Genomic DNA, 23058 nt, shown 5'->3' with positions numbered 1-23058 from the left:
GTTATGTCTGGGGTCTCAGTCCCCTGCATCCAAGCACCCATGCTCTGTCAGGCTCCTGTCCCAGCCTCTTGGTCTGGGTAGCCAGGCTGAGGTTCTGGGGTCCCAGGGGGGGATGCTGGGTCAGGGATCCTGTCCCGTGTGCGGGGAGCTGGGTCAGGGTGCCGGTCCCTGTCCTGTGTGCGGGGAGCTGGGTCAGGGTGCTCATCCCTGTCCCCTGTGTGGGGAGCTGGGTCAGGGTGCTGGTCCCTGTCCTGTGGTCCCGCTCCAAGGTGGTGCTTTGGGAGCTGGTCCCCGTCCTGTGTCACATCCCGGGTCTCGGTCCCCTCACGGGGGTCACATCCCTCGGTCCCCCTCCCCACCCCAGGCTCCAGGCCCTCAGCAGGGTCCCCGCCCCCGCGTGCGCCAGCGCGGCGGGACACAGGGGGGCCGTGGGGTGCCCGGGGGCCGGGCCCAGCCGCCTCCCACCCCCCGCCCGCGGCGGCCCCGCCACCACCGCCACGGCCGGGCGCAGCCACCGGCGGCGGGCAGCGCGGCGCGGGCCGCACACGGCGCCTGTGCCGAGGGGCAGGGCCGGGGAGGCGGGCGCCCCTTTCCCTCCCTCCCCTCCGCTTCCCGTCCCTGCCCCTTCTCCATGGCGGCGCTGGGCGACACGGCGCGGCTGGCGGCGGCGGCGCAGCGCGGGGCGGCGGCGGCGGCGCTGTGAGGAGCCGCGCGGGGCCTGCGCGGCGCGGCGCCGGGCCGGGCGGGCATGGCGGGCCGCGGCCGCCGCGCCTGGCTCAGCGTCCTGCTGGGGCTGGTGCTGGGCTTCGTGCTCGCCTCGCGCCTCGTCCTGCCCCGCGCCTCCGAGCTGGCGGCGGCGGCGCGGCCCCGCCGAGCCCGCCCGCAGGGCTGCCGCCAGCCGCCCGCCGCCGCCCCGCCGCGCCGCCCCGGCCCGCCGGCCCAGAGCTTCCTCTTCGTGGGGGTCATGACGGCGCAGAAGTACCTGCGGAGCCGCGCCGTGGCTGCCCACCGGTGAGCGGGCGGGGGGGCGGCTCCGCTCGGATGCCCTCGGCTGGGCTCGGGTCGGGTCGGGTCGGCTGGGTTCGGCTGGCCTCGGGTCGGGTCGGGTCGGGTCGGCTGGGCTCGGGTCGGTTCGGTTCAGATCGGCTCGACTGGGTTCGGGTCGGTTCGGCCGGGCTCGGTTCGGTTCGGAGAGGCTCGGGTCGCTCGGGGGGGTTCGGCCACCTTCGCGGTGCTCGGTTCGCGGCACGGCCGTGTCGCCTGAGGGGCGGCTGAGGTAGGAGATCGCGGGCGGGAGGTGTCCCCCGGCGCGGCCCTTGAGGCCGGGATGCCCCCGCTGGCCCGGGGACCCGCTCGCCATTCCCCGGTACAGGTATGAGCCGAAGGGGGCCCCTCTGAGCACGCTCAGACCCGGCTCCCCTCACACCAGCCCGGGCGCAGGGTGGGCAGCGCCGGGGCGTTCGCTGGGCGGCTGGGCCGGGGTGTGGGGTGATGGGTGAGGGGGAGAGAGGTGCCCTGAGCTGCCCGGACAGGTCACCCCTCGACGTGAGGGGTCGAGTTGAGTCGTATTAATGCTCTCACACGGTCTAGTTGCGCCGGGACCTGGAAGGCAGACCCAGCGGCCTTGCCTTAGGGTCAGGCAGCCCCTCGGTAGCAAGGGGGCACGTACCGCTGGTCTCTGGGGGAGCCACGGTCGTCAAAGTGCTTCCCACAGTGCCGCTGCCTTGAGCATGGCCGGGTCACACTGGTGCAGCCCTTGGCTGCTGCTTCTGAAGAGAGCCGACAGCCTAGTAATAAAGTTTTGGAGACCGCTGTAACCCCCTGGATAGGAAAAAAAGAGCGCTGCGCCAAGCCGAGAGCATGTGCTTAGGAACGAGACCCAGAAAACGCATCTGGGAACAAAGAGTGAAATCAGCCTCCGCTCGCCACAGCTGTTGCTAAGGCTGGACCAGGTAGCGAAACAGCTCGAATGGGGAAAGTCAGCCTGGGTGAAACGCTCCAAGCTTCGGGCTGGTGAAGCTAGCACAGGAATTGGGGTCTCTGAGCCATGTGTTTATTACCTGGATACACTTATTTTTGGAGCAGGGGCAACCTTTGTGCTTTCCACCACGTGCCGCTCGCTGTAGCCCGTGGCGTGGTCTCCGGCCGTAGCTGGGTATCGCTGCGAGCGCCGCGTGCTAACGGGACTTCTGTCCAAAGCCTTGGCAGCATCAGAATAATCATCTCTTCTGTGAGAGACGTGTCTGTGGCTTTGGAGAAACTCTCCGCTCTGCTGAAATATGCTTATTGCTCCGGGGTTCGCGCCAGCAGGCAGTGCTGGGAGGCTGCGCGGGAAGCCTGCTTGGGAAACCTGAAGGAGTTAAGAGCTAAAATGTCAGCTCGGGTATACCCAGGCTCCGATTGAGCACTGCACAGCTAGTGCCGTCAGAGGAGCAGCCAGGAGCTCTAGGGAGGATCTTTCTCTAATAAAACATCCCCTTTAGTCTTGTACTAGCACACACTCTTCTCCATCTCCTGCCTGTCCAGGTTGAGAAGTACTTGGCCCTATTGGCCAGTGAGAGCAGGATGGCAAAACCGCCTGTGGCGAACCATCTCCTCCTCCCCGTGCCCAGCCCCAGTTTTGAGAAACTGTAGCTCTCTTTATATCTGCATCAAATGCAGTAGAATTGCTTAATTTGGGCAATCTAAAGCATATTGTCCACCGACGACACTTTTAATGCAAACTTAATCCTTTCTTTCAGCAGTAGACCTGTAATTAAGTTGCAGAGAGTGCGTGATTGATGCTTTGAAATGGGTGAAAGAATCTGTTTCTTCAGGGTTATGTATTCTTCACTGTGTGGGATGGAGCATTTTGGATTGCAAATCTCATGAGCATTTACATACAGAAAGGCTGGAGTCATGTTGGGACATCATGTAACAAGTTTTATGGCAGAATAGTTTGTCCAGCATCCATCAGGTTTTACATCAAGAATTCAAGAAAGGGAAATTTATCACCGTATTGTCCAGAGATGTGTGTTAGTTGTGGAGCGTTTTCACTTGGCTGGTAGGGGAAGGATTCTTATCGCAGGCTTTGCCCGTGCTTGCTAAACACTCCCGTGCTGTGGGAGAGCTGGGTTTACAGAACTAGGTCTGCAACATCTGTGCACGAAAAAAAAATGGCTAAAGATGCAACTTAACAAATCTGGCTAATGGAATCGGGCTCTTTCAGCCCTCTGAAGGAGGGCTGCGTGTTGCTTTTTGCTGCGCTGCTATTTTGGTTTAACCTCTAGAGCTGATGTCCGCTCTCGGAAGGGATGAATAAAGAGACCTCTTAACGTTGCGGTAGGGCTAAATGCATTTTTCTCCCCTCTGTTGGTAAAAGAAACAAGCTAATGTCTTGGTGACAGGAAGACATCTTTGGGGGGAGGTGGGGAGGGGAGGAGAGGAAGACAAACCTGAAATCTTAAATGGCTTTTGATTGCCATGAAGTACTCAAGCAGACAATTGGTGGGATTACTACATGGACAAAGCATCCTGGGGAGCTGAATCGCTGGCACAGGGAGTGAAATGGGAAGCTGCTAGCAAGGCATTCCCGGGGTGGCAGCATGTGCAGAGCCTTGATACCACGCTAGCCAGAGCGCTGAAAGGAATTAGGGATTCAGAGGCTGAATACCTCCAAACTGCTGTGGCTCAAAGGCCGTTTACAGACACAGCTAAAAGGGACCGGAGCGGAAAGCATTTGCTGATCCTTGCTGCTGTGAATCCAGATAGGGTCTAACGAGAGGGGAAGCAATCCACTTCCTGAACATCAATCATGAGCAAAATGACCACTGCAAGGCAAAACGGGGCTGCTGGATTTTCAGGAGACACCGACCCTTTGAAACAGTCGTGCTTTTGTAGTCTGCGAAGCAGAGAATAAGCTTTAGATCTACAGGTTTTCGGAGGGCAGATTTATAGCTTTAGCAGTTATTGCATCTGACAGCCAGGTTAGCAGAGCTTCCCTTCCAGGAGGCCAGTGAGGTGCAGCAGCAGAAACTGCGGTGTCACATCAAAGGACAAGAAATAGTCAGGAAAAGAGCCGTGCAGGAAGGAGTTAAGGGATGGCGGGGGTTCAGGGAAAGTGCAGCAATATGTGCTAATGGTTTTGCAGTTGAGGGGAGTTGTCCTAAAAGAGCTGCAGGAAGGAGAGGATGGGAATAAGCAGTCTCCCAGAAGATTTAAGTCTGCTGTCTCAGGAACAGAAATATCAGGCAGTTAACCCTTTTTTTTTTTCCTTTTGCGTAGCAACTAGATTTCCTGGGAAACGTGGCAGGAGACTAGTGTGAACGCAGTTAATGGCGAGATGTCAGAGGCTGGCCCTTGGCAATATCTCTGCAGGAACACAGCCTCAGTACTTCTTAGTTTGGGACAGTCCCCACGGCACCTTGAAGTGCCACGAGGCCACACACACGAGGACCATGAGTGATGCCAGGGCTCGTGCTAAGCAGTCCCACGCCCGCGGCAGAAGGTTGCCCTTTGGGAGGCTCCGTTTCGAACGTGATGCCACGCTGTTTGTGGTGGCTTATAGAAAACAGACTGCACTGGAATATAAATACCTGAGTACTTGGAAAAGCTTAAGTGAAAGGCAGCCAGAAGGATTTGGGCTCTAAAGGAGTTTGTATTATCTGTCTAAGCCTGCAGTAGCTGCTGCAGAAGTGTAATACAAACCACATTTTTGTGCTTCCTTTAAATTCAGAGCCTAGGTCGAGGCTGTTGGGTGGCATTTGGTTTTGGTCCTTTCTGGTTGCTAGTGAGGTAATAGGATGGATTGTGGAACATGCACTGCTGCCTCTCGGGAGGAGGTCGTGTGAAGTGACTCTGAACATTGTGACAGCACGATACATGTTTTGCTTAATGTATCAATTATACCATGGTATTGCCATAGCGAGAACTCAGTGTGTCCTGCTCTTGTATCCTCTAGCAGAAGTATGACATACTTGGGCTTTCCGAGCCATAAGCAGTTACCTAAAATCTGCAAGAATGTTTAAGGAACAGTATGAAACAAATACAGTGAGAGCAACTGGCATTGATGCATGGGGGATAAGGAGAAACACAGTCACCTACGTACCCCAAAATAACCGTATGGCCCAAACCTCTGGGACACTTGGGCTTTGGTCTTCGTCTGACCCACTGAGTACCGGTGTGCCTATGGATGATGGATCCGATTCTGCCCGTTTCCCCAAGGAAGGTGGATGGGTATCCATGGACAGAAAACTGGCATCACTTGAAATTGGAGGAGTTTAATTCAAAGGACTCTAAGGAGCTGTGGAAGCTGCTTGGGTTCTCTGTTCAAGCTAGATACCAAGCTGTCCTGCAAAAATTTGAAAGGAACTCTCCCTCAAAATCTGAATTCTGTAATGCAGATCTTAACTGACAAGCTCTTTGAAACCTTTCTGGAAATTTTAAAGAACAGCTTGTTTTCTGATATCTTGTGATGGTCATCTGCAGTACCACGTGCAGGAGCAGCGTGCTGGTTTCCGTGCGCAGTTCTGGCTAAGCTGTGGTTCATTGCTTCCCCTGTAGCAAGCGCTGCTGGAAAGGTGGGACCTTGAAGAGCAGTTACACAAAACTAGCCCTAACGCAACATGAAATTTAGCTGAACCATGTATTCAAGAAATCAGTCTTTTAGGTCCGTTATCTTGCAGAGTTCTTCACAAATTATGTTTTTCTTTAGCATAATTATACAAGATGCTTATTTCTCAGAACTTTAAATGGTTTCTCTGATCTCCTCTAAGGGAGGTTCCCAAGCTGCAGACAACAACCAGATACATTTTTTTGTAATCGTGTCCAATTTGGGTCTCTACAAAGGGAGCACTGTCTGCATAACGCTGCTGACTATGCTTCTGCTGAGTCTGCAGAGCTGATAACAGAGCAAGGTAATACAAATAAATAATAAACACTGGAAACTGAAGATAAAACATTCTAGATCTGTGCTTCTCCTGCTCCAAGCTATGCTTTTTTAACTTCTTTATAAATGAAGACGTGACTTATGACAACATTCGGTGACTACAGTAGCGGTCACTTTTTAGAAAATACTGGGTTTTTTTAGCGCTCTTTGTGCACGTAGTTTTACGTATTGCATGAATACCTGTACCAGGTGAGATGAAATCTTTGTACCCAGTTTGCTGGTGACTTGCTCAGATTAGGGTACACATAGGATGTCCCACGTGCAAGACCAGTAAAGGGATGATAAAATTAACTTGTTAGCCACCAATATCAGAGCAGTCCTAAGAGGTTCCTTCTGAGGAAGCGTTACTTAATTTTGCTGTGTATATGTTTGTTTAAATTGCACTTTGATTCCCTTGTCAACAGTAGCTTCTGGTTTGTTGGAATTATGTGCCCTGTGTGCTGAGAGAAACCAGGTCGCACACCCTTGTGCATGTTTTAAGTGCTGCTCCAGGGGAAGGTAATAGAGAGCCTTGCCGTCCTGATTCATGCACATCCTCCTTTTTAACCAAGCAGATTCAGATTACAGAGAGGAGATAAGGTTGGGATCTGTCAGAGCAGTGCAGTTGCTGGGTTTTTAAATGACCGGTTCAGTGCACGTATCGGTTGTATTCAGAACTTGATATTTCTCTCCGGACAGTTGAGACGGCCTTAAGCTGGCTGAGGCCACCAGCGATCACGGCAGGGGAGGTGGTCGGTCTCTGCAGGTGTAGATACAGGAGCCTGGTGGCAGAAATGTTGTGACCACATTTCCTTTAACAGCTGAGGGTGACGGGGAGCCCTCATGGGGGAAAGGAAGGTGTCAGGTTTTGCTAAAAATATTTTCCTTTGTTTTTTTTTTTTTTTATTACCAAACATACAGTTAATTTGCAGGTACAATCTGCAAGTCTTATGCTAAAGAAGCCTTGATCAGAAAAGCAGTATCAGCCAGTGGGAGTGGGTGCTGGTGGGGCAACAGGAGCAGGAAGGTGTTGAAACAAGAACTCTGTGGCTGAGGAGCTGAAGGAGTCAGGTTGCTGCCCATAACCTGAGAGCAGAGACGATAAACTGGACTGGAGGTGGGAAGACTGGTGGGAAACGTAGCTGTTAAGACACTGATCTGCAGAATCACTTGTGACTGTGCCAGGTCTGATTCTTTGCAGTGTCAGATAAAAAAATTACAAGTAGCTTTGATCAGAATTCATCCCTGCACTTACCAGCCCTTGGTTCTACTGGTAGCTGGGGTCAGAGAGATGTACTTACAGTTGATCTTACAGTCTGTGGTTTGGCTTCTTTGGCTGGGTGCAACAACATGTTTCCTGAGCAAACGGTTCTGTGTGCTCTCCCCAAAAAGGGGCTGTGTGGAGCAGCGAGCTGTGGCTGAGCCCTAAGGAGCAGCACATGGTGACTGCCATTGTCTTGGCCTCTGCCGAGCAGCGCTTGCGTTAACGCAGGCGCTCAGGCAATTTTTCGATGTGGGAGCATATTTTGTCTGTCTGAGTTCACAGTCTCATCCTAGAAATGGCGTTGTCGCAGGAAAGGAACAAAGGCTTAGCCAAGCTACGCTGGGGCATGGTCGACGTGAGATCCCAAGGCTGAAGTAACGTTGTGGTGCCAGCCCGAGCTGCACACTGATCCTTGGGCTGTGGTTATCGTTAGGGCATGGTCTTTCTGTGTGCCTTGTGCCCCCCACGAGTGCAGAGATGTGTCTCTGGTTTACTCCTGGTTTAGTATGAAACTTAAATGTGACCCAGATCCGTGAGAAGATGCGGTCAAACTGGCTTTGAGCTGAGGGTTTTAATGCAATACAAGGACTGGGGATGAAACGTGCCAGGGTTTATGGATGTACGTGCGTTTTGTTCCCTCTCCATTGAGTGGGAATTCTTCTCTTGACAATACTTAGGGAGGTCCTGAGGTGAAGGAACTTGGTTGGAGAGTAGGGAGTAAATTTAAACTGGGAACGGCCAGAAGGGTGGTGGTGTAAAAAAAAAAAAAAAAAGAGTTGAAGACTGCCCAGAAAGGAGCTAAACATTACACAGAATCACAGAATCAATCAGGTTGGAAGAGCCCTCTGGGATCATCGAGTCCAACCATTGCCCTGACACCACCATGGCAACTAGACCAGGGCACTAAGGGCCATGTCCAGGCTTTCCTTAAACCCCTCCAGAGATGGTGACTCCACCACCTCCCTGGGCAGCCCCTTCCAATGGCTAATGACCCTTGCTGAGAAGAAATGCTTCCTAATGTCCAACCTGAACCTCCCCTGGCGAAGCTTGAGGCTGTGTCCTCTTGTCCTAGCGCTAGTTGCCTGGGAGAAGAGGCCGACTCCCACTGCACTACAACCTCCCTTCAGGTAGTTGTAGACTGCACTAAGGTCACCTCTGAGCCTCCTCTCCTCCAGGCTAAACACCCCCAGCTCCCTCAGCCTGCGTTGTCCATAGTTTGTAATCATTACAAAGGCAGATCTTTCAGGATATCGAGAGCAAGTCTGAAAACTTCTTGTTTGCTTTGAATAAAAAAGTCAATAAGCAGAAATTTCTGCAAGACTTCAGCTTATAACTTCACCTGGTGATTGTCTGGAAAGTGTCCTGAGTCCACTCAAAGCTGCATTGGGAACTGGTCACAGTGGGTGAGATGAGCTGCATTTCTCAGTAGCTTCTTCTGCCTTTTCTTTCTATGAGATTAAAATTCAAATGCATCAAGTACCTTTAATGAAGAAGTCTTCTAAGCTTCATTTGGGAGCTGATATGGGAAGGGCAATTTACCATGTAGCCTTTTCCTTCAAGACCAGATGATTCGTATGTGGAGTGTTGGTGTCTGAAAATAAACAGCGGAACTTCCTTAATAGTGAAGGTTCAAGATATGAGTGTCTCGTTTTAAAACGGGCAGTTTTCAATGCTTTAACAGGATATGGCTTTATAACTGGTAGTACTGTGCGTTAATTGCATCACTGATGATTAAAGTCCTCATCACCTCTGTTGTGAAGTCAATGGGAGTGTTTCCATGGGCTTCACTCTGTGTTCTTCTGGGAAGCTGGGATCTAAACTTTTCCTATGAAACACTACCCGTGGCAGTAAGAAATCCAGAAGTCAAAGCGTTTAAAGTAATTGGGCGTTATTCATTACACAAAGCTGAATTAGCGTGCAACTGTTAAGTCTTGATGTTTAGTTAGTACTAATTAAATACCTTTGCGTTTCCCAATGGAACTTAAGGAATAATTCTTCTGAAATATTTTTACATTTCACACTTTGTATGGTAGCTAATTCTGGAGATTTAAAATTTCAGATGGTCTGTACTGCCCAAAATCTGCTCTGCTTTTGGCAAGAAACCTCCATTGAGAGGCATCTGGTAAAAGTGACAGTGATGCATTGAGGGAATACTGTGTCCTTTACCTTGAGAGTGTTCTCACATTCAGCTTTGAATATAGGTTATATTCTGAGCATAGTTGCCAAACATAATTAGAAAATATTCCCTCCTGTACAAAAAGGGGCAAAACCTGTTGGTTTACCAATGAAAATAGTTTTCTGTGAGTTCCTATGAAGGATACACAAACTCTGCTTTTTTTTCCCAGGTAGAATTTGAGAAAATTGTACTGAAAGCTTAAAATTCATCATTTTTAGGGCAAGGCTGTAACAGTTACATGATTGACAATCCTCCCTGGAGGAGGTTAAGTGTTCTGCAGTCTGCCTTGAGGAATCATCCTGCATCTCTTCCTGCAATATAAGTGACCCAGTTTGCCCACGCAGATGGGTTGGATTTGGCAGAGAGGAGCACGGAAGGTGTGGAGCAGATGTCGTTGCTGTGCTGCTTCGCACAGAAAAGGCTCCTTTTTTTGTGATGTTCCTCTCTGCTAAAATCTGGTCTGAAGTGTGTGGAAAGCTGCTGGAGGTGCCGATGCTGGTAGCAGCAGGTCATCTGTTGGGATTACAGGTTTTGCATGCGTCTCTTAGGACTGCTTTTCTACTGGTCCTCTGCTGGTATGGGCAGGCCCATTTGAGGTTGGTGTTGCTACCATGCTTGGTGCTTCTCCAGCTGTCACCAACAGACAGGTTTTTCTTCTGTCAAAGCCCTATCTGCTTCTCCATGTAGCATCTAGAGAAGTTGCTGTTTGGTTGGTTTCCCCACAGGATACTGACTCCTCACAAGTACTTGTGAAATTTGCATCTATTTACTCTTTGGAAGTCGGTACTTCTGAACGCCCATTTGAGCTTTTGTGGGCTTAGGGGGACTGGGAGGTGGAAATGATGCTGACTAACTTGCAGGGAAGCTTTGGAGGCATTAAATCCAGTTGATGTGAATTGTTTGCCCATCTTGGCTCCCTTTGGCTTCGCTCTTCTAGATGTGACCGATAGCTGTTAGACCAATACTGAGTGTGCCTAAGGAAGCCTGCCTGCCACTAGTGAACTGCTACTATGGAATGATTTTTCTATCAGATACAGCTGCAAAAATGATACTCAGTTGCTTGTCACGTCAGAATTTTTTGTGTGTTGCTCTGTGTGCCATGTGAATGTCCCTCTTTGCATGGAACAAAATAAACCTTCAAGGCATTAAAAAAGAAAATTTGTAAAGCAGATGAGGTGTAGTTCCTTCGAGCGATCTCTGGTAGCACTCTGCCTGCCTTGGTTTGCATACTTAATTAGTTCTTATTGTCTTTTTCAATCTAGGACGTGGTCCAAAACCATTCCTGGCAAGGTTGAATTCTTCTCCAGCGAGGGTTCGGACACCTCTATTCCCATCCCTATCGTGCCGCTTCCAGGTGTAGATGACTCTTACCCACCCCAGAAGAAATCTTTCATGATGCTTAAATACATGCATGACCACTACTTGGACAAATACGAATGGTTTATGAGAGCTGATGATGACGTTTACATCAAAGGGGACAAACTGGAGAACTTCCTCAGGAGTTTGAACAGCAGCGAGCCCCTCTTTCTCGGGCAGACTGGCCTCGGCACCACAGAGGAGATGGGGAAGCTGGCGCTGGAACCGGGTGAGAACTTCTGCATGGGGGGACCAGGAGTGATCATGAGCCGGGAGGTCCTGCGGAGAATGGTGCCCCACATTGGCGAGTGCCTGCGAGAGATGTACACCACCCACGAGGACGTGGAAGTGGGAAGATGCGTTCGGAGGTTTGCGGGAGTGCAGTGTGTATGGTCCTACGAGGTAAGGATGAGGGCGCGGAGAACGCGGTGTGTGTTTTGGGGGAGGTGGAGGAGAGGGTGGGAGAGGCTGGCAGCAGGGGATTGCTGTTGTACGGCTGTACAGCAGTTCCTCCAGAGCTCACCTCCCTTTTCAGCTTGACCATCCAGCCGTACAGTTTCTATGCTCTTTGTTCCCTACAAGTGTCACCTGGGGAGAGACCTACACAGATATGGAAGTGCAACAGTAAGGAGGGAAATGGAGCCTGACATTAGGCACATTGGGGTGAGGGGAGGAACATTCATCATTCATAAGTTATTTTTATTTAGACAGAGAATAAGCTTAAATCAAAATGGCCACAGGTCCCTGCAGCCTTGACTGTCCAAGCCTCTTTTATCTTCTTTAGCTGGGTACGTCATGGTGTCAGTGTGGAAAATAGATGACACCATTACCATGTTTCTTGCTGCAGTTGAAATGTGCAAGGCTGACAGATGTTCTCCCTGACAGCGACAGTTTTTTCCCAAACTACAGCCACGGCAGAGATGTCTCATTGTGGCTGGCACTGTCACCCCGCGTGCTGAGCTGCCTCTCAGCCTGCCCACAGCCCAACTCTGCTGCTGCTCAGGGGACTCGCTGGCAGCCCCATCCCGCAGACACCCACTGAGCAGGTCCTTGACGTCAGCAGAGACAAGCCACCGCTCTTACACTGCAACTCAGGGTCTGCCCACGCTCATGTGGCTGCGGGTTGGGCATCTTGGGGGAAGAAAAACTGAGAGAGTCCCCAGCTTGCTTGTGACAGAGTTTCCTGCTGGTGTTCCTGCTGGGTGCTGGGGGCTGGTGGCTTCTCCCAGGGGCGAGGGGGGCTTCTCCTGCCCTGGTGTGCTGGGCTCTTTGAAGCAAGTCCCTGGGTGTTTACAGACTGTCTGATTGAAAACGCCTGCTGGGCTGGAGCTGCAGTTTCCCCTCTAGTACCAGGGAAAATGTGGTGGGTCTGTCTTAGAAATAAGGGAGAAGTTGAGAGCAGAAGAGAGGGTGAACAGTTTGTCTTTTAACACAAACATTTATGACTTGTACGCAACTATTGTTTTGTCCTTTTATGAGTTGTGGTAAGGAGGGGGATTCTTCTGCCCGCGTGACAGAGGAGCTGTGGTCACAGATGACGACAGATACTGCTGCTGACCTGCTCTTTCACTTGGGTTAAACTTTTGTCACTGAATTTCTGCCCCCAAAAGCTGTTGCTTCGTTTCAGGTCACAGTTCAGTCATGGGAAAGCCTCTGAGGAAGGGGAAAGAGGTTTCTAGCTGCAGTAATTCGTTCATATCTATTGTGCATAAAGACTTTCTGGACTAACAGGGGCTCTCCACGTTCCCTGATCACAGACTTAGAACCAGTTTATGTATTGCCAGCATCGTGGTTAGCCCATCATAAGGAGTCAGGAACTTTTTTCACAGTTTTTAGCAACATAAAATTTTTAATCTAGACTTTCTGAGTCGAAATAACTTTTGGTGTGAATGGCTGTACCATGTGGCATTTGATAACTTACTGAAGGTCAGCATTTGGTTCTACTGAAACTTGCAAAGACCTCCTGAATTCAGTATGATCAAATTTTGGCTTGAAATAGCTAAAACAATAACACACAACTACACTAGCAATGGTATCTGACAGAATTAGATTGGGCTTTTCTCAAAATCAGTTTTGTTTGATCAGCTTCTGCTAAATTATCTGTAGTGCTGGATTCTCCCAAGTGAATTCTCCCATGAATTACTTAAAATTGGTTTGTGTGAAGTGTATAAACTGTAAGATGTTCAGAAGTAATCCGTGAGTGTGAGATGTTAAGGCTCAGCTGGTTTGGAGAGAGGGAAGAGTTTTGGTGATGACAGCACACTGCTTCTGCAAGGAATAGGTCTACTCATTTAGTTGAGGCTTTCCAGCTTAAAAAGCTGTCATCTTTTCTTCTTTTTGATCTGGTCCCCTCATTGCCCAGACAACTAGATTAAATGTGCCTGATCTTTTATTTAAGATAAAGCAATAGCTGTGTGAAACAACGCAGCTGTCCTAACAGCTATGTTAGGGCAGCTTGGTGTAAAAGCGACATTTTCCATGTCTTGTACATTCATGGACATCAAGTAACAGGCCACTGTAAGTGAAATGCAAAGCGTTGTATTTCAGTGAGCTTCTGACAGAGCAAAAAGTTTATCTGTGCCTGGTCTGCTGGGGCACAGCCACCACATTCTTCATGATTCCCGTCGAAAGGGAAGCAGCGACAGCACGAGGCTCAGCAAACAAAACTGCATTGGCCTCAGAAAACCCAAACCTCAGACTTCTCCTTCACTTCCTGCACTTCCTATTCTGGAGAGTCTCAACTGGCAGCACAAATGAGGAGCCCAGGTCTTTGATTGTGTCACCCCCAGCTCTTTGGTTTTCATTCTTAGCATCTCGGACATGGAAAGCCCTGTCGGACCTCAGCGCGGGTGTTTTTTTTCCCTGCACTGTTCTTGCGGTGGGCTCTATGCCCAGAGTAGTTTTACTCATCTCCATGACTGTCACTGCCCTCTTTCTCTGATTTTAGGATCCCACAATGTCTTTACTGTGCTGCTCATCTTCCCTGGCTCTGGCTCTGGTGGTGTGCCCAAACGCATCTCCAGGCCTGGCTCTGTGGCTTTTTTCTGCTCACAGCAGTCTGTCTCAAAACCCTTTTCCCCCCCCCCTTCCTGTGTTTCTGTCACTTTGCTGCTCTCTGCGGTGCCTCTTAGACCACTTCATTAGTGGCACCGGTTATTGCCCATTTCAAGACTTGTGAAGATTTGTTCATGCTCTTCCTGCCGTCAGGAGCTTTTCAGCAAGCACAGTAAAGGAATTGACACCATGATTCTTTGGACTTCCTGTTTCATTCCACCCCAGAAAAGAGGCAGCAGCAGTATGGACAAGCTGGAGGAGAACTGAAGCTCCCTGGGCTCTGGGGAGCTTCGTCTGATGCACCCAGGCTGCTGCTTCAGGAGCAGTTTGCAGCCCGCGATGGATTTTAGGCTCTTGTGACCAGGCTTGTAGCTGTTGCCCTACTTGAGACAGGTCGAGTGAGTCACAGATGAGACGAGCCTCTTAAAATGTGAGTTCTTTATGGCAAGGATTATCATTGTTGTAAAAACAAAACGGAGACTGTTACTGCTGTTTGACAAATAGCTGTAAAACTCAGCCCTCTATAGGGTGGAGCAGGCAAAGCTACGGATTTTGTGCAGCAAACTGGAAGAAAAATCTCCAGTGAAATCTCTGAAGCTTACAGATGGGAGCTTGACAGTTTACGAAGCGTTATAGAGCGCGGTCCTTCCTCTTGAAGAGGACAAAAGGCTTGTACTGAACTTGCTAGGAAGTGATTCTGCATTTCTAGTGAATATTGATATTTTGGACTTCTGGCACGCTGATGGGTGTTCTTCTCAGAAGAAGTTCACATTTTTAAGTCTTCTTCCTTCTCTTGTTTCCTCCTGCCAGTAGTTTGTCTAGTTCACCCTGCGTGGATCACAAAGACATGCTAGCTTTGTTTTCTCGTGCACTGCCGTGTGGTGCATGCGTGGTCTTGGCTGTTCAACCTGAGCACAGGTTTCGGCTTTGATGACTAGCTGTCTCATGTGTGATTTAAACAATCCCAGCGTATTGCTGATCTTGGTTTTCACTTTGAGTCTAATGTTTCCTTTAAAGGCATCTGAATTGCGATGCCATTGCTCTGTAGCTTTGTGTTGTTTCAGTCTTGTTTCATAGCTGCTGCTGATACTGTTCTAATTCATGCTTAATATCCTCATCTTAAGAGTGCCGGTAACTTTAATACAAGCTCTTTGTAGCTACTAGAAATCAAGGCAATGCTGATACATATCCCGTGAATTTCTTCAGTAATAAAACCCTTCTGACACACGTTGCTTTCAGGTGATACGAACTGCTTCGTGTCCTACAGCGTGGTAGAAATGGCTGGATCCAACGGAGCGGCTTACGCTGCCTCTAACTGCTGGTGCAAAGGCCCAGATGTTTTGTCTGGTTTTTCCTCTGTTCTGATTGAGGTAGTGGGAGAAATTAGATAAGAAGCAGCAAGTGTGTCTGTGTGGAGGGGGCTGTGCTTTCCCCCAAAGCAGCAAGTACTCGTAGATGTCCTGAAGTGAGACAGGATTTTTTATAATATACATGGAAAAGAAGCTGTGACAAAGGGGGCGATTGCATCAGGAAACGTGGGCATCAAGGAAGAACGGGTCCAATCTTCTGGGCGTTAGCAAGGAAAAAAGTAGGGCAGTGGTGACTGGGGATAGCGGGGGGCTTCTGGGAGAAGGGGGATTTGAATTCACGTTTTGTGTGGTCTTTCATCTGGAGTAATTGAAGATAATTGCTACTCTGAAATTCACTGAAGTTAGGGAAGCCCTTAAAGTGCACATTATATCTGCCAAGTACATTGGCAATGTCAGAACATACTGTTTCTGGCATGGACTCTTCCAGGGGCAAAACTGAAGTTTATGGTTTTCTGTAAGATAGCCAGAAGTCAAAAAAAGATAAAAGTCCTGCAGTGGTTGATCAGAACTGAAATACTGGGGACAGATGCAACTGTTAAGCACTAACCTTCAGTTCCTTTGCTTTATCCTCTGAGAAAGAACCTTCCTTCAGTAACGAAAAACGAGATCCAGCCTGTTTCTAGCTGGCTAACGTACGACACGCAGCACCCAGCAACTTCAGCAGCCAGCGCTCCACAGCTCAGAGCAGGGCAGGATGGGGTCTGTGAAGAGGTGCTTTGGGCAGGATGCTCTGAAGCACCTCGGTTCACCACAGTCCGTGCAGAGCAGCGGGGTTGGACTGTGATGTTTGGTCGCTCTTGCTCTGTGAACACTTGCCTTGGACTCCAGGCAGCAAATACAAGACTCGATGTGTCTTCATGGTGGGAGCATCCAGCTGCACTTCTGAAATCAGACGCTCTAATATCATCCCACCTTCAAAGCTTGTACTTTTTTTTTATGTCAGAACGTAGAAACTTGGCAAACCTTGACAGCAAGAGATACTTTCATCTCGCTGTGTGTGTGTAGCCTGTTGTATCTCTTAATTCAAGAAGCCTACGATACAAATTGTGTGTGTGTGTGCAAGAGGGAGGGTACAAGCATGTCCAGTGTTTTATGGTGGATGTTTATAAATCAGCTTTTCTTAAGCACTAAATTTTATCTTTGAAATACTTAAGAGATGCCTTTTTGACTTCAGTTGGAAGTGGATGGCCATCCGTTCTGGGGATGGATGGAGATTGAACTTCATGAAGGTAACGAGGAATGGTATTTTGTCAGAGGACACACGGATAAGGCTAGAGAAGAGCATTATCTGGGCAGGGAAGGTGATGCACAGGGCTCAGTGTGAGACTAAAATACATGACTGATGTGACAGGGAGTCTGTGACAACAGTGGGGGAGGCGGTGTGGTATGACCACTGTGGCCTAATTTTAGTAGCAGTGTTTGCTGAGGAGGAGGGCAGAGAGGTCAAAGGGGAGAGCAAAGGCTGCAGTTTGGGTTTGTAAAACCAAGGGGTGGGTTAGGAGGGTTTGGAATAGGAGACAGAGATCTCAGTGCTGCACCGAAGTCCTGACCTAGCTCTTTCACTTCAGAAAATAATTAAATATTCGAGAGCCCAATATTTCAAGAGAGGGAAAACTGACTTGACATCACTAAGTCATTTCTTAGTGACCTCTGAACTCAGGTTGGTAAACGTTTTTTGTTTGTTGTAGAAATCAAGAACCACTTTGTATGTAGCTCTAAGCATTGTGTGCAAGTCTCTTGAGTCTGGATCTCGTTGACTTTCTGCTGGCTGTTGTTTTAAAAGAGGAAGGCTGTGTGATTTGTGCTTGCACGTAGATGCATTCCCAGGCTGTAGAGACTGTTGGAGACTGACCTAGTTTTTCTGAGCACACGGTTAATCTGTCCCTAGTTAGCTGGATGACTTGATCTAATGCCTAAGATGAGGGTTGCTGAAATGGGGGCTTTGACGGTGTTGTGCACTCTAAAGAAGCTTCAACCATGAATCCAGCAAGCAGAAGTATTGCTTTTTTCCCAGCTATTGTCGTCTTGAAGTGCAGTGGTTTGGTTAGAAATTGGGATCTGTGCAGCCTGTTGAGTTTAGGGAGCCATCAGGATTAGTTGTTATCTCTAGGACAAGTCAGGAAAGGCTAATCCTTCATTGTATGGCAGGACAAAGAGCTCTAATAAAATAGCTCATCATCCTGGTTTCTTAATTAAGGCACGCAGAAGGTCCTTGAGGATTTGAGTTTGTTCTGTTGAGCAGCAGTGGGGATAGGCAGAGGGAAGGAAGTCTGAGACCAGCAGCTTTCTAATGTAGCTTTCTCTTCTGAACTGATGGGAAAGCCACCCCTCTTTTGCTGGGTAGATCCTTACTTGACGGCTTGCTGGAGCTGCGAGACTCAGTGCTTGGAGGAAATACCGTTGTGCTGTGATCAGAGCTGCGCACCGCACTGCCTCTCGTAGGTGAATCCCACCTGACTGGAGACCTTGGAGGGACACGGTTAAATTCCAAACCTAATCAATATAAACCCCAGTAATACCTCTGTAGTCAGTTATCTCCCATGGGTCAATTGTGTCTGACCAAACTTTGAGTTGGCAGGTTTCCTTTTGCATTTTATGTAGTGCTTATCTCTGTATATAAAAGACGAGGGTGGGAGAATAAACCACTTCATGGCTACCTCTCTGTAAACAGAATCTCTGTGAAATGTCCCACGTGACTAGACAGTAAAAAAAGGACAAAAAATTGCCTTTTTCAGCTGCAGCAGACATGAAGTGTCTTCAGCTGGGGCACTCAGTATGGAAATTTTTAGCTGATCTATATGTAGAGGGTAACTGTGCCCTGGATGTTTGGGAGGGGGCGTTAATTGTGTACATTTGGAGAGAATATTTGCATTTCTCCCCTCAGTCTATCAAAGCCAAGTTCTGTGCGTGGCTTAAAGCGCCACCAGCATGGAGGTGTCAGAGCCTGTAAGCATGGGAGAGAAAAGCCAGACTTGTTTGGTGATGGGAAATAGAAATGAAGTGCTGATGTGGGGAAGGGGTTTAATATAAACTAGCTGAGGTCACCGAAAGGGTGGTAGCTCCAATGCTTTCAGTGCTAGCTGTATTATACTTGGAGTATGTTTTTTTTGAGAAATACTTGGATTTTTTAAATAAAAACTATTGAATTATTACAGAGAAGAAACAAAAGGTGGATCTTTTAAATGGATGGATATGGTGGGTTTTGATGTAGTATCTATTTGTTACTTTTACAACAAGAATTTAGTGTAAAACATCATTTTCTTTTGAATGTTGAGTGAATGAGCACGGATAATTATCCGGAGTTGCTTTAGATGGTGGTTATAGCCAGCTGTATTGGTGTGTAGCACTAACCTGCCATGAAGGCTTTTCTTAATGCTTCTGGAGAAAATAGTACATAGAGGCTAACGCTGCCTTGCCACAGCACGGACCTGGCTGCTCTGGGAGCATTTCCCTGTGTTCTCTGGGCTGCCAGTGTACTAGGGCAGTCTCGGAGGATGCATTTGTGATCTGTACAAGTATATTTTTGCCAGTTCACCATGTTTGCAGTCACTGCTCTGCTGCTGGGAGATAGTATTGAAAAGAGCTGTTAACACCAGGTGACTCCTCACCTCAGCCCAGGAGCTGCCAATTCCTCTTTGCTTCCCAGTTGCCTGCTCCTAAAATCACTGTCCTCGATGGGCTGTGTGGTCTCCTGGTGTTGACAAGGCAAAAGATGACATTCCATGTGCTGCTATATTTATTTAGTTATTGCAGCTGCAAGCTATAAAAAATGAGAACTGTGTATCTTGAGTCTTCCCATGCATTGTACCCCAGTGCACTCAACGTGTGTCTGTAAGGAGCTTGGCTTTTTAGGCTGTGGGGGCAGAACCATTGGTTCATGGATGAACAAGGAAGATGCGAGATGACAACCTGCAACACCCAGTCCTCGCAGCAGGCAGGCAGCAGTTTAACTTGGTGCTCTGCGCTGTTGTCTCGTGGCTCTGTGGATGGTGTGAGTATGTAATCTGACTGCACGGAGGATTAATTGTCCGGGATTTGTCTAACCTCATTTCCTGTAGACACCTCCTGGCTGAAGAGCTGCTGCTGCTGTTTTGTGTCCTAAAACCATCAGACTTGGAGCAGAGAACTTAGTTCTACTTTGCTGGACTGTTACACCATCCTTAATTGATCCTTAAAATGCTTAAAACATTTTTAGCACTAATTTCCTGTGTGAAAAGCTTATCTGGACTCCTGGTGGTGTGAACTTCCATGGTTATCAGCTGGAGACCTCTTAAAATCTTGCCAGAAATCCTGATTGCCTGAAGGGTGAGGATTATCTTTGTGCATGCCTAGACCAAAATGACCTTTATGTGTCACAAAGAAGTTGGAAACATAATTGGAAGGGCTTGGGGAACTAACTGGTTTGGCTTCTGTAAATTCTGAACTTTCAGGCTGAAAGTATGTTTGGGGGTCCTTGCAGAACTGAAAGTTCTGGTTATTTCTGGTTAGTTTCTTACATAAAAGTAAATTTCTGCTGATGTCCTCAGTGAAAGCAAGTTAGTTGTCAGTGGTTCTTTCAGGTGTGTTTTGAGCTAGTTTAAAATATTATTACAATAAGGAAGCAAAAGTAGAAATTTTGACTGATTTTTATCCGTGGGATTCTTGAGAGCCAACTGAACATCATGGCAGTTACTTGCAGCTTGTGTGGTAATGGTGACTTCAGTAAGAGTCAAAGCCTGCATGTGATTTAAATTGCTATTAGGGACCCAAAGTCTTTTTTTAAGACTCAGAATAGGAAATGTCCCTTTTTCCATTTCTGCTTTGTCCACACTGCAGCGTTGTACCCTGCTGTGAAGTATTGCTGATGAGGGGAAAGCCACGACAGCGAGCTCTCCTCTCCAAGTAAGCGCCTCAGCAGTTTTTCTGCTTCACAACAAGTTTTGCAGTCTGTGTAGCACCATTTTACCTGTGCTGCTGGCTGGGGCTTGCTCCCAGGGCTGCAGCGTAGATGAAGCTCCAGCGATCAACTTCTGAACTTGGTAGTCTGATGGCCTGGGAGCATTGGTAGGGTAGAACAAACTGCTTCGTTTAGCATCTGTTCTGGTTCATAGCTGAGAGCACAAGTCGGTACAGGATGGGAGCCCTAAATGTTTATGCAGAGCTGTGAGGTGAGGCTCTTAGAGCCAGTGCTTTAGAGTCATTAGCTTAGAAAGAGGGTTAGGAAAAGGCAAGGCAAGCTCTTGTGTAACGAAGAGAGCACAGGTAGGGTCATGCCCACTGGGTCTGAGCTCCATCCAAGTCTCTGGCTTTAATCCTTCCTACTGAGTGGCTTTAGGGAGCTCCAGCTGAGTGCTGTATTTTTGTTCTTGGAAGCAGTCTTCAGAAGCATCCAGCACTCTTTGTGGATTAAGCCCAGGTTCTTAGACAGAGGCTAGGATTAGCAATGAAATAACAGCAGTTCATTAGAAAGAAGAAAAGGGTAGTAGAAAGCTGCTTGCAATTCCAGAAGTGCTACTGTCACCTTCTTCCTACTGCAATAAAGAGAGAAGTACCTTATCAGAAGTCTCACCTACCTTTGGCTTGCCCCAGCCACTCTGAGCAGGCACCCGGCATTCAGATGCTGCTTCCTTGCCCACTGTCCTCTTGGCCGTGCTCAGACCTTCTGTTGGTGTGCTTTCTGAAAGGCCAGCACAAGTTTGTTCATGAAAACTTGTTGCCTGCTCTTGTTCATGGTTGCCACTTCAGATTGGTGCAACTGGTTAGAAAAGTGCTCTGAGAATAGCAGCAGAGTGTTAATGAAGATTCCTCTGCTCGTAGGCCTTCAATGGGTGTAATTACTTGGCAGTAACTTCTTTAAACCTTATTTGAATTAAAGCTACATGTTTTGGCTGGTTATGTCACCGCTGTATTAGTGAGGAATGCAGGAGAGTGCGCTAGTTTGCATTAACTGAGCTGCCTTAATCCTTTGTAATCATACTTTTTAATATGTTACTGTCTTACAGTGAGAGAAAACATTTGCCCAAGGGATAGCAGGGTTCAGTCATCAGCATCTCTGCGTAAGTGCAGTGTTCTTTGTCCTCAGTAAGGACTAAGGAAGTTCTTAGTAAGTGGGTGTTGAGAATTAATATTATGTGTAATTCTGCATAAAAATTCGATGGGGAACTGTCTGTATGTTAGGTCTGAGGTTTTTATAAGTCTCTTTTCCTACAGTCCCCCTCAGCATATGGGTGCAGAGTGGGTTAAATGCCTGACCCAATTTTTTTAATGGTTTCATACAGCCTTCAGACCAGATGCTTCACTAAAAACAATTTTGTCCAACTAGAGTGACTCCTGAACATACACCTCTGACGTTTGTTGTCAAAAATATTCTTTCCTTGTATGCGTATCTTTGCTGTCCTGACAAAAGAGAAATTTACTTAACCTTATCACAGATGATTTGTTAAGAAACCTCACCCTTACCTTACCTCACCTTGTTTGTTTAACCTTATCACAGATTACTTAACTGACACTTTTTATTTTATATCCTTCTCCTGTTGAAGACACTTCCTATATCTTTGGCTAAGGGGAACTTTATTTAAAAAAAAACCAAACCCAGAACCAACAACTGAGAGACAACAGCAGATTTAATCTTCATAAAGCAGCAGGGCTTTTGCTTGCCTGGGAATGTTTGTGAGCTGTGGCTTTTCCAGATGTTGAACAGAGCAATTTTTCTTTGACTTTTTTCAAATAATCTTTTTTTTTCCCCCTCTCCAACTCCTCAGAGTTGAAATGTGTGGTGTACTTGCTATGAGAGCCTTTTGCAGTTGCACTCTGCCTTATTGCTGCGTTTTACTGGGCTCAACTGGAAGCCACCTCTGATGCTGTGGAGTAACGTGTTTGGCCGAATTCTGAAGTTTGCCGATGGTGTCGTCACTGTTGCATGTGCTTGCGTTGAGGAGAAACTGTCCTCGTGGTTTCTTATCTCTTCTAGGCCAAAAATAATACCATAGCTCCTGCAGCCTTAAAGAATTAGCCTAATTTCAGAACTGGAAACTAGGGTGAAGGTGAAGAGAATATTTCAAAATGTATACAACAGGAGCTGGGTGCCTAAGCAGCAGGATGAAGAGCCTTTGTCTGGAGCTGTGGATGGTGAACCAGAAGTATTTGTGATGATCTTTTGCATGGACTCTACCTCAGGGGCAAGTCTCTGCTGAATTGCAGGTCTGCTCAAATTTATATCAAGTGGTGCAGTTCCGATACGGAAACTGCAAGCAAGGAAGGTGGAAGGTGAGGGCAATGTCATCTTCCTTCTGGTTGTAATGTGGCTCCTCCAGATCCCTGACGTGGCTCCGCAGAAGCGAACGGGTCATTTCTCCAGCTCACGGCATCTGCTTTGTGCCATCTGCCCTCGCGGTTCCTGGTGCAGGGGAAGTGTGAAATGTGTAACCCCGTTTATTCTGCTAGGTGGTCGAGGCTGTCTCCTCACAGAAAATGCCTTGTTTCTGTGCAGCCAGCACAAAGGCTCTTTTATAGCTGCTTGGCTATACATCTGCCGAGGTGCCTCAGACTGTTAGCACTGGTTACTGTTTGAGGTATGCAGGCTCAGAGGCTGGGATGTACAGTGATATGTTGTTTATATGTTGCCTCCCTTTCCTTTTGAGGACAGGGAGCTGTGCTGTGTCCTGCCCTGAACAAAGCTGGTGTTAGTTACGTGGCGGAGTGGTAGCCTGGAGATTTTCCCTTTAAAAGCAGGACTGGAATCCTTCTGTTTCACACTTTGAATTAAATGTCTGAATTTGGCAATGTGACTGCAGGACAATAGAACTTGCTCTGGGGAAAAGTGTGTTGAATTTCTGCTACAGAGACAAACCTGCCTCAAAAGACAGTGTGTGCACCAGTGCGGAGGGACCCCCGTCCTTCCCAGGGCACTTAACTGGAAAAAAACCCGACTTCCTGACGTTGATGTTCTCTTCTG

The 23058-nt window shown here is 48.2% G+C and overlaps 1 protein-coding gene across 1 annotated transcript in view; it reads left to right on the top strand.

Moving 5' to 3' along the window:
- The first annotated feature begins 748 nt into the window (after positions 1–748).
- CHSY1 (chondroitin sulfate synthase 1) overlaps positions 749–23058 on the top strand; it is a 78509-nt gene continuing 56199 nt past the window's right edge. The window contains exons 1-2 of the mRNA XM_068410502.1: positions 749–1011; positions 10608–11103. Coding sequence (XP_068266603.1) covers positions 749–1011; positions 10608–11103 — 759 coding nt within the window. The remainder of the gene's footprint in view (positions 1012–10607; positions 11104–23058) is intronic.

The sequence above is a fragment of the Nyctibius grandis genome, chromosome 11 (genome assembly GCF_013368605.1).
Source record: "Nyctibius grandis isolate bNycGra1 chromosome 11, bNycGra1.pri, whole genome shotgun sequence".
Lineage (NCBI taxonomy): Eukaryota > Metazoa > Chordata > Aves > Nyctibiiformes > Nyctibiidae > Nyctibius > Nyctibius grandis.
The sequence above is the reverse complement of the archived record's forward strand: the minus strand, read 5'-3'. Positions and strand labels throughout refer to the sequence as shown.